At 43.2% G+C, this 12,049-nt stretch overlaps 1 protein-coding gene across 5 annotated transcripts in view; it reads right to left on the bottom strand.

Moving 5' to 3' along the window:
• fgfr3 (fibroblast growth factor receptor 3) overlaps positions 1–12,049 on the bottom strand; it is a 64,095-nt gene that overhangs the window by 29,441 nt on the left and 22,605 nt on the right. For all 5 annotated transcript variants that reach the window (XM_020604112.1, XM_020604114.1, XM_020604111.1 and 2 more), the window contains exons 3-4: positions 10,001–10,264; positions 6,935–6,988 (exon numbers count right to left, since the gene is read on the bottom strand). In XM_020604112.1, coding sequence (XP_020459768.1) covers positions 6,935–6,988; positions 10,001–10,264 — 318 coding nt within the window. The remainder of the gene's footprint in view (positions 1–6,934; positions 6,989–10,000; positions 10,265–12,049) is intronic.

Below are 12,049 nucleotides of genomic sequence, written 5' to 3'. Positions count from 1 at the left end.
TGGTGTTGTCCCCAAAACACACCGAGATTGGTTTGTTTGACAGATGATCTTGTGCAAAAACAGTAATCACACTGGGCAGAGCGGTGATGTCTTCTTTTTGGATTTCCTGACACAACATGCTGTATGTTTACTCAACATGAAATTAGATAACTGTTTCTTGAATGGAAAAAGTACTGAGCAGACAAGTCATTTTAGATCCACTGTATTTTGGTCACTTTTCTATCTGATGCCTAAAAAACGTGACACTGTGATATGTTGGCTCTGCGGATTCTTAACAGTGCACTTTAGGAAGCTGGTACAGGCATTTCCCACCTTAAGGAAAAAATCCAATTGCAGCCTTTTCCAGTTTATCAACAACAGCTGGCATTTTGATTTTAACATGTTTTATATATTTACTGTGGAGTCCTGCGCCGTACACACAGCAACACACAGAGGAATCCTACCCTGTGTCTAATTGGCTGGATGGTATTTCCTCAGCAGAGCGGAGTGGGATTTTCCAAGAGGAGGGGGGAACAAAAGCAGATACCCTTAAACCTCCACAGGGATGAGGTGAGCAGATGCTTCTCCAGTCGCTGTAGTGGAAACTAGGTTGCATAACATCCTCTCTCAGCTCTGCAGTTACCAGAATCAGCTTTACTGGCCAGGTGTGTTGCACACACAAAGAATTTGACTCTGGTACAGCGGCTCTCGGTGTGTGTACAGTGTTCTTCCACAAAGCAGTGAATAGACAGGTGAACAATATAAGGCTGAGAGAACAAAAAAAAGGAAAGAAAAACAACGTGCAAACAAGAGAAAAGGATGTGCATTAGGAAAATAAAGATAAAGGACTTATAAATATAGATATCTGTACAAACTATTTAGAAGCAGTTTTTCAGATAGTTAGGTACAGCACTGAGGGTTGCTGTCCTGTTCTACAGTCATGGGTTAAGAACAGTCCCAGGTGTGAGGGGTCTGCAGTGATCCTCTCCGCCCTCCCTTTGACCCGTGAGGTGTACAGGTCCTCCATGGAGGACAGGCTCACACCAATGACCTTTTCTACAGTCCTGACTGTCCTCTGAAGTCTGTACTTGTCCTGTTTGGTTGCTGAGCCAAACCAGACAGTGATGGAGGTGCAGAGAACAGACTCAATGATTCCTCTGTAGAACTGTATCAGCAGCTCCTGGGGCACGTTGAACTTCCTGAGCTGGCGCAGGAAGTACATCCTCTGCTGTGCCTTCTTGGTGATGGTCCTAATGTTGGACGTCCACTTCAGATCCTGGGAGATAGTGGAGCCCAGGAACTTGTAGGACTTTACTGCTGATACAGTGCTGCCAAGTATGGTGAGGGGGCTCTTCTTGAAGTCCACTGTCATCTCCACTGTTTTGAGCGTGATCAGCTCCAGGTTGTTGCGACCACACCACAGGACCAGCTGTTCAACCTCCTGCCTGTAGGATGAGACCGATGACCACTGTGTCATCTGAGAAAAGAGGGGTCCCCTGAGGTGCAGTCATTGGTGTAGAGGGAGAACAATGGTGGGGAGAGCACACAACGCTGGGGGGGCGCCTGTGCTTATTGTCCGGGTGCTGGATGTGGTTTTCCACAGCCTCACCTGCTGCTTCCTGTCTGTCAGAAAGCTGGTAATCCACTGACAGGTGGGGGCAGGCACAGTGAGCTGGGTCAGTTTAGGATGAAGCATGTCCAGGATGATGGCAAGCTAAAGTCTACATAGAGGTCCCTGCATAGGTCCCTGGGGAGTTGAGGTGGTACAGGATGTAATGCAGTGCCATGTTCACTGCATCATCCACTCACCTGTTTGCCTGCTAGGCAAACTGCAGGGGGTCTACGGTGTTATGTCCACCTGTCCACTGCAGAGGGTAAAGGAGGAGGGAGGTTTCTCAGGGACCCTAGAAATACACCACTGTATGTTTGTCCTTCTCTTTGTTTGCTTTATGTTTGATCACTGAGCACCATCAACAGGAGGAGCTGTGTGTCATTCACAAGCACAGAAGCTGCTACGAAACACACACACACACACACACATATATACTGTGTATGTTTAGAGTGAAAAGGTATATTATTATAGCTGCCACTTAACCCAGCAACAGTGTAATCAGTAGCATATTCTGAAGCACTAAGCAAACTCCCTGATATCTTCTGAGTACTTCTGACAGGAATGATTTGACAACACATACAACAGTAGGATGTATATGTCAGGATTTATATAACCACAACACCTGCTGCTACTTAGCTGTTTGTAGTATCTGCATTCAGACGTTTCTATTACCACTGACAAGGAGACAACGTCTGAAATCCTTTAGTTTGTTTTGCAGGAGGCAGAGAATCTCAAAATTATATCTACTGAAACTGGTTGAGCTGTGGGTAATGAATCAGAGATTAGTTTCTGTGTGGATCCAGAACTTTTTTCAATAATTTCTTTTCTTGAAAGCTAAGGCATTTTTCTACTGCGTTCATGCGAAAGACAGAAGTCTGGCACACGCGTTGCATGACTGTCACTGTGTATTTCGATGCAGATTCAGAAACAGAATCATCTTTACTGGCCAGGTGTGTTGAACACACAAGGAATTTGATTCTGGTACAGCGGCTCTTGGTGTGTATGTACAATGCTCTTCTGTAAGGCAACGAGTAAACAAGTAAACAACATAAGACTGAGAACAAGAAAAGAAAAGAATGTGCAAACAAGAAAAATGAATTTGCATTTGATTAAAATTTTCTAATTACTTTCAGTAAATAACAGGTTTCGAGGACTGTGCAGCCTCTGCGGGGGGTGCACTCTGTTTTGTTAAATAAAGTACATTTTCTTGAACCAAGCATTGCCATTACAAGTGTTTTACACACCAAAACATGCCCACACACGCCCCCTGCTCACTTTTCCTCTGACTTCTGGCTCTGTGCTGCAGGTCAGAAGACGGTGACTGTGGTTCTCTATCAGCACAACGTCAGAGCAGCAGCAGCAATTAGCTGGAGCGGGACACGCTGCCACGCCAATCGCTGTGGTGGCACAAGGTCCTTCAGCACTCAGACACCGATCTGGGGGGGGGTCTAATTGTGTAATTGTATAATTTGCCCTCGCTGACGCCTGCGAGCACAGAGCAGATTTCATTAGCGATTACACTGATCTCTTTGAGGTCCTGCAGGGACTCAAGGCAAACAGAGTCAGAGGAACGGCGGCCGTGGAGCAGCATGGCGTGGACAGGCGTCCGGCTCTCTGCTCTCCTGCCAGGGTAAACAGGGAGGGTGCATAGCTCAGGAGCACAGCGCAGCACAGATTAGGCTCTGTTAACATTCCTTCTCCTGACACACACTGCCCTTTCACTTTACACAGGCTCTGAGTGTGTACACCGCCTCCCACACCTCAATAACTCATATTTGTGTTGTGAGGGTGAATGATGGTTCGATCTCTGACTTTTTCTTTGCCCTTCTGTCAAGCTCACATGATAATACCAACACAGTTGATCGGTTCTGGTTTCACTGCATCGCTCATAAAAGATGCTTTTGTTCATTTACTCCTCTATTCAGCCATTAATTATAACATTTCAAAAGCATTTCACATTTCCCCTGCATTTATGTCAAAATATTTTAAGATGCTGCTGCTGCCTTGATTTATGAATATTCATTCATTCATATTTGAGTTTAACACTTCTAAAGTCTAAAGTCTGAGATATGTATTATTTGTTGGTAACCATCCAGAATGGTGACAGTGCCCATCTAAGGATCTATTTAGTCTATTATTATTATTATTTACAGTTTTTTGCATGCTTGGTGTGCGTTCTGATTTATCCTAATATGGCCTCTCTGTGGCTTCCTTTGTTTCCTAGAGCAGATTCCATGGGAGATTTCACTTGTATGATGACGCCATTATCAGTGATTATTTTCACTTGTCATGACATGACAAGACTTAAACTGACTTTTGTGCAGTTTCTGAAACCCATGTGGTTTTCTTTGTGCTGCCTCTCATAGTAGAAAGGGCAAATGCTGACCTTATGGTAGGATCAGTAATTAACAGTATTACAGCTAAATCTTTACCTGTTAGATACTCGAGATTTAAGTGTAAATACACACAAGAGAGGCAACACATGCAGCTGATGTCTTTTTCCCTCCACTAAAAATTTAAAACAAATTTGATGTCAGTCTCATAAATTGTTCAGTAGTATTGTTTGTGTGGTCTCCACAGGAATCACTGTGGCTGCTGAGCAGGCATCTACAGTATCTTCTCTGCCTTTTCCTAGAAGGCCTTTGGAGACAGCTGGGTGAGTTCTGGAGGATGGCTGTGAATGAACTCGTGACTGCAGCATCCTGTCTGTCTGTCCTCTGAGAACAATCGGCTGTGGCCAGCCTCATCATTTCTACTGGCAGCTACAGCGACAGCTCTGACTGAATTAGCTCCTCCAGGCTTCTCTTTTTTGTGCCATCTCTCCTCTTCTCTCACCCTGTTTGGCTGTCAGTCACAAATGTTTTCGACTCCCTCTCCCTCATTAATGGCTTGACTCTTTCACCATCTCCACATCTCTATTATCATCCTCTCTGCATGCAGACGTGGATGTTCTTCCGCTCACCGACAGGGACTCTCCATCTGGCTGTGTGGCTCGTCACACGTCTCCTTCCCGCTACAGCCGGCTAATTACCGGTGGCTTAGCGGACATTAAGCAGCAATAGAGGTTTAGCATTTCTGACTTAATCCCTCTGCTTTTGGCCATGAAATCGGAGCCTCGTATGTCATGAGGTAGACTTACCTCCAGAGATTAACTCTGGCAGTCTGGGCTATTTACTGGCATTCAGGATGTCTGCAGTAAGCTGCTACCACTTCGGCCTGTTTAGAAAACACTCCAAGTTTTCACCGAGAAGCGAGGCTGAGCAGTGAAACACAAAGACTTTCCATCACTTATCCACAGTGACTTACAGTAAAAAGAGACAGATTTCTGCAGCTTGTTCTGCTGCTCTCTCCTATAATCTCTCTGGATAAGAGCAGCGGAATGCCGTAAAGAAAAAGGCAAATATGAATATGAGTCAAGATTACGTTTTAAGCCTGACATCTGAAGTGAGCAGATCGAAGGGATTAAATGTTGATAGTGACATCACCAAATGTTTAATGAAGTGATTAAGCGCTTGAGCTGCTGGGTGCAACAACAGAACCTAACTATTGTTTTTGAGATTTCAGAGTGGTAAAACGAGAACATAAGAGAAATTCAAAACATTGTGAGGTCGACTTGTCTTGTAACAGGGACTTGTACGTATGACTGCATGCGTTGAAGTATTTTTTCATATGTTTTGCTGCCAACTTTTGGGCTGTTGCATTTCTCTTTCTGTGGGATTTGTTTTTTTACCGCAGTGGAAGCCATTTGTTACACATCATTTTAATTATGTAAATAACTTTTTTGCCGGTTAGTCTCTCTTTTCAGTTATATTTCTCATGCAGTGCAATGATTGTAATGGATGATGTTAGATGGGGTGAAAGACTAACGATGACCACAGAAGCACGCTCACAGCAGCCGGCATCAGTCACAGTATCTGTCTCAGTATTTTGTTTTGAGTCGAGGGTGATGTCACTTTATTTGGATAGAGCTTTGTAGAGCTGTTTCCAAAGGGGCTTTGATTTTTGTTGGGCGTCTGCCTGTTGCTCCGTCACTGAAACAGGTCCAGATTTCACTTCTGGCACTAACTGATGTGGAGCAGTTAAAGTGAACTGAAATTCAGTTTGAGTTATGATAGACTGTTTTACATTACTGCCTGTTTTTCAGTTCAGCAAGATGTAGACTCATCTGATCAAATCCTTCTCTGAACTACTGTGAACCATCAAAGTATGCAAACAGTCACAACAATTCAGTGGAAATATTTTGCAAACATATCAACTTGAATCTACAGTGCTACTATATATCTCTCATGCCTCCTGTAGGTTTCTCAGCTTGTCAGTCGGGCTTTCTCTTGTCTTCCTCACCTCACTTCTATCCAATCATAACTCCCATTCTCACTGCATTTCCATCTGATTTCTTACATTCTTCATGTCTTCCTCTGGCTGTCTGCACCTCAAGTTCCGCTGTGTCTCTCTGTGCGCTACAACAAAGACAACACAGTGTGGTGTCTGGCTGGACGAGAGCCGGCCGAGGGGCGGAGACGCTTTCCGTCTCTCCAGAGTCATGCTTGCTGACAGAACAGAGCATGTAAAGTGTCCGCAGCCAGCGGAAGCCATCCCTCATCGTTCTTTGTTCACCTGCACTTGAACTCCGCACATCTCTGAATGCCAAAGCAGCTTACATCACAGCAGAGTGCTGGGAGGGGTGTTACCTGTGGGAGAACCGCTGGCTTTTCATCTGTGCAGCAGTGGTGTTTAGTTTAGCGTCCTGGGGAGAAGCTTTAAGGACGACAGCGAGCGGACATAAAAGCCTAATCTGAGTCTAATCAGCTGCACAAATCCAATGACAGTCGCACAAATGTCCATTAAATTGACTATCTTAGGAATTCCTCCCACAAGCAAAATTTTTTTTTATCACAGTGAAGAGTGAAATGAGCCCAAACTCTAAAACTCAGATTGATGACATAAATATAGGGAAGAGACCATTTCACTTTGCATTTGTCACTTATTAGTCATGTAATGAGTCTTGGTAATAATTTAGGGCTGGAAACAGCAGCATCCCAAAAGGAACTGGAAGATATAAAGACTTGGTTTTGGAATCATGTTTTGCTTGGAAGAAAATGCTCATCACTATCCGTCTGTGTCCCTCTGTGTGTTTTCAATGATGAGAATACTGCTGCTGCACAACTGGAGGTTACTTTGTTCTCTTTTCAGAAATGGTGAACGATTGTCTTTTTTGTATTTGACTGACATATTTATGAATAACAAAGTAGTCAAGCACACTTTTATTCCAAGTTAAAGCTGGAGTTTAGGGAGCCACAGTATGTGGTTAAAAAAGAATAATTAAGAATTCATTATGTCTCTTACCTGCATCTTCTGGATCTTCATCATAGTCTTCATCATCACCAGACGACAGAGAATCTTAAAATGAAATACAAATAGGGTTGAATTAATTTTTTGATTAACTGAACATATCTTAATGAATATGTATTCATCTGACAACTCATCTATTTTAATAAAATGTTTCTTCTTTACACTACAAACTAATTATGTGCATGTCATCACAAAAGGTTTGTAGCACTTAATTTATTTTGTGTGAGACAAATGGAAAAATAAAGACAGGAAAACAAAAACAAATTTGCAGGAATTTTCTTGGATGTTAAATGCCCAGAGACGAGTAAATGGCATGTGTTCACAAACGGGTATGATTAGACAAGAGCACACTTGCACACATATGCATGAATGCATATTAAAACGGGCTCTGCTCACTGGGAAACTCATGAATGAGTCTACAGTTCTCTCTAGTGTGGTGGCTCTTTCAACCAAACAATTCCACAGATGGTACAAATGAGAGGGTCATTAGTGAGTGCGCACGCTTGTGCAAATACACACAGACACACATGAAGAAACAACTCTCTCTCTGCAACACACACTGACACTAACTCCTGCTGGCTAATTAAGCTCCAGCCATAGATTCGTCTGCTTAGATTCGCTGTATCACACATTTTCATGTTGGCCACATAATTATTTTCCATCTGACCTTGAAGTTTTCGGGTTCAGCGCCACAGGTCTGGTTAATGAAAGCCAGCTGTTACCTTGACAACCCCAGTTAGCAAAAACTGCTCCTGAAACTCCTGACTAGCAGGTTTTTTGTTTCTGTTGTTTGGCATCTCACTCCACAGCAGAAAGAAGCTAGACTCACATTAGAGTGGATGAGCTTCATCACTGTAAACATGACACCAACTTCCTAAAAAACTATTGTGGCTGTCAAAATAAAATATCACAGCAGAATACTGTGAATGAGTACTTTCATTTGTAAGTAAAGGGCACTTCAGACAAGACTAAAGCCCTTTTCAGATATGGGATTTGTAACACTGCTGCCTTCATCATTCTTTATGCCATTCAGATATACAGTAGCTCACTTCTATGTTACTGTTCCTCGGGGCTTCATTCAGACACACCTACGGCCATGATGGAGTGAGCTAAGGTATGTACAAAACTGGACAGCACATCAAGTGCAAGTTCCATAGACTACACTGATAAAATAGATGTCTGCAAAACAGGACACCTCACACCGCAAACTAGGTCATTTATCACTCTTTGCATTACATATTACAAGAGCCTACAAACGTGATTTTTATTTCTGTGATGTCATCCCTTTGAAAAGTCTATGGGCCAAGAGGGAGTGTGCAAACGGGGGCAGTGGGGAAAACACAGAAGAAAGATATTTGTGGCATATGTGCCAGGCAGGCAAGTTTTAGTGGGAAGAATGGGCGCCATTTTGTAATCTGCTGTCCTGTTCTAATGATACATTAATGGTGCCTATCTGTTAATGCACCTGCATGTATTTCAGATTTGCTGTAAATACGTAAAGTGACCAGGGTGCTGATTCAGACATGAAGCCAACACGTCCAGTTGCCAGCTGATTAATGGAAAGGAGTTCATGCCAAAAGGTGTGTTCTCACAGTTGGTCCCTATAAATCTCAACGATTATCTTTGCACATACTTTGCTTTAGATAAAACCGATCTACGCCCAGGTACACAGCAAATGTTTTTTTTTGTACACAGCCAATTCTTCAAAACACATCCAAGGACTGCCAAAGTTACGGAATAGAAACATTCTTTATTTTCATATGCTTCAGTTTGTAGGTAACTCCTTTCATTCACTCACTCTTCACAGCCCCTTGTTTCCAGCATGTGTACCATGTGTAAAATATGAGCTGGCCGCCCTCTCCTGTCTGGACACGGTCCAGGTGTTACATCTGATACCGCTCCTAAATATCTGACACCTTACTCAAATATTTGAGGAAAAGCACAATAGTCCATGTGTATTTTAGATGAAGTGTAGGCTTTGTGTTTAGAGAAAAGGGAGGAGAACAGGATACTGACACCGCATATGATAAAATCTCTGACTTCACAAGTAATTTAAACATGTGCCGAGTCTGACAATGAATGAATGAATGTGCTTGCTCTGCGGTATTTACCCCTGAAACATGCGGCGAGCAAATGCAGTTGTCACATCTCAAGTTTTATACTTGTTTAAAAAGAAAAGGTTTGATTTTTAAAGCAGATCATTATTTGGAAAGATGATTTTTTACATTAGATTCAGTGATGTGAGGAGTGTGTTTGTACACGTTCTCCTGCAGTCGGGAGCTGATACATACGCGAGTCTATGAGGAGAAGCTGTCCACCTCTGTTCAGTCCTGGACATTTTCCCTCCGGCTTGCAGCCAAACACATGCATCTGTGTGTGTACGTGTGTGTGAGGAGACAGGGGGGTGAGTTGAGAGGGACTGAACTCTCTCATTTCTTGCCACCCCATCTGTTTTCAATGTTGAAATGTTTGGAACTAATTGCTTTCTAATTAGTTGTCAATAACAGGCTCAGCTTTGCAGTTCTATTTGCATCACACACTTACTGTATTTAATATGTTATTCATCCTGTCATACGATAATGAATTTCACCTCTGATTGCGCATCAGGAGGAAGAATCTGTGAAACTTGGAAGGGGGTTAGCCGATGAAAGTCTGTGCCGTGTGATGCTATGTGTGTGTACGTGTGCAGCTTGGCAGTCAATAATACACAATTAAATGTGCCAAAGAATGGGAGAGCATTCATATGGAAGCTCAATATCCGAGTTAAATGATGTTTACCCGTTATTTGGCCCCAGAGAGGGGAAGTCAGGCCAGGCCGTCATAAATCTTCAGAGCCTCACTGTAAGCAACACCATTTTCCAAACCTAACCTGTCCTTAACACAAAGCATCCCAGTCCTCACCCAGGCAAAGAGCAGGTATGTGGCTTGACACAGCATCTGCATTGTATTTGCTCAGGCTAAGCAGTGGCCGGTCGAGCTGGCTTTTTCATATTTCATGGTCATATCTGTTTTTTTAGCTAACGTTTATATAAATATATGAATACCCCCCCACATTCTCACCAGTCACCCTGATGGTGTAGTTGCTGAGCAGGGTGTTGCTGTGTGCAAGCCGGCATGAGTAGACGGCCGTGTCCTCGTATGACACGTTGATGATGCGCAACATCCTCTGGACCAGCTGTGTTCGATTGCTAGGCACCAGTCTGGCGCCATCTTTGAACCAGACGACTGCCGCTGAGGAGTCTTCCACCTCACATGACATTTCCAGGGTGTCCCCCACACCCAGAGCATAGTTCTCCAGGAAGGCTGTCTCACTGGACACAGAGTCTGCACACAAGGAGAAGCATATTAGGTCATCAGAAAGGTGTTCTGTTTAAACATATTTCAAGACACTTCACACATGATTTTATTTGGGTACTTGCTAGATTTGAATAGTCACCTGTCAAGTGAAAGTGGTAAATATTCACTGGTCTTGTATGTAAGGATTTGCCTCACTTTTCTGTTTTACTTCATTGTAAATTGACTGATTAATGCAAGAAATTCAAATACATTGATTAATCAGTTAATTGAAAAAATAATTAAACAGACTAAGTGACCATGAAATGAACTGTTAGTAGCAGTTCGCTAACATCAGAACATTTCTCCTGACAGGAATAATAAGAGTTTATGATTTTACATAAACACCCTTTTCCCACTATATAATTAACAAGCACGCTCAGTTACAGAGAGAGTTGTCAGCGCAATAAAAGGCCTGTCCTCGTTCTTAAACTAAGAGGCGGTGATGCAGAGTAAGCCACCAGCCTATCAGCTAATCTGCCTCTGGAAGCCAAATACAACTTTTTATTTCAGCATGAAGAAGATGACAGATAAGGGCTGTGTGGAAATGAACCCCTCCCCCTTCACTTCAAACTCCCCTGTCAAATACCAGCTCATTTACTCCAGGAGCTGGCTGCCAGCTTGGTTAGAGTCAGGGAAAAATCAACATGTTTACAGGCTTCACTATGGATGCCGGCCTCCACTGAGGATGGAAGAGAGATGGAGGGACATGTCGGGATAAAGAGTGGGTCTCCTTGTGTCTCCTCTCACTCTTCTATCAGATGTTATCGTGACACATCATCACCATCAGGGTGAGATGAAAAAAGACAACCTCATGCACACCCTGCTTGCTCCGGCAACCAGTCAAACCAATGACATGATGAACATAAACACAAGAACACTATAAATGCACGTCTACTTTCACATATGCAAGAGTGCAGCTGCTGTGAGTCTTTCAAGTTGTGAGTTGCTTGGGCAACAAAATACACAACACACACTTGTTTGAGCACACAAGTATGCACCCATCCAACCATGGGAAAGATTGAAAGAGGTGCGTAAAGAGTGTTATTTATGATGGGAAATACAGGCAGTGTTGACCCGCTGAAAGGGCAGTGGTGTTACAGAGGAGCGTTTGCAAGCAGTGGACATGATCCCAGTCCTTGAACAGACAGCCCTGAACTGAGATCAGACAACTGTAGTTGAAAGACCACAACGAAATCAGGAGCAGACAACACAATTCTCACAAGACGTTCCCTAAATTAGAGGTGGTTTTTTCAGTGTGAGGCGGGCTGCTGGTGCGGACATGAGTCCAGGAAAGACATGTTTATGCGGAAGACTCAGCAGGTAACACTGAAGTCCCTTTGAGAAATGTCTGCCTTTTGGCTCATCGTCAGTCTTCCAAAACGACAGTGACAGAGGCACTACATAAATCAAGTAAAATGAGTATATCGACCAGGTGGGCCCAGTAGTAGTGGATGAAACCCCAGGTATAGCAGAAAGTCTGCGGATGGTTCATTTTACTTTGAACAGTGTACTTTTTTTAACAGTGCTGACTACTCCAGATATGCTTAAGAGTTTCTGGACTAAATCAAATGCTTCCTCTGTCTTATTATACTCATTAAAAATACTAGAGATGTTGCATTAGGTCAATAATGTGCTGTTGTGGTTGTGCAGCTCTCCACATGGCCTCTGGTGCTGACAATAATATTTCCAATGCTTCTTGTAAAGGCCCATTCAGGAGCAGAAAAACACCAATGTGATGGTGGAGAGCATAAATTCAAGGCCAGCATGAATGGC

This window comes from Monopterus albus, unplaced genomic scaffold, assembly GCF_001952655.1.
Source record: "Monopterus albus unplaced genomic scaffold, M_albus_1.0 scaffold64.1, whole genome shotgun sequence".
Taxonomy (NCBI): domain Eukaryota; kingdom Metazoa; phylum Chordata; class Actinopteri; order Synbranchiformes; family Synbranchidae; genus Monopterus; species Monopterus albus.
Note: the sequence above shows the minus strand (reverse complement) of the source record. Positions and strands in the feature narration are given on the sequence as shown.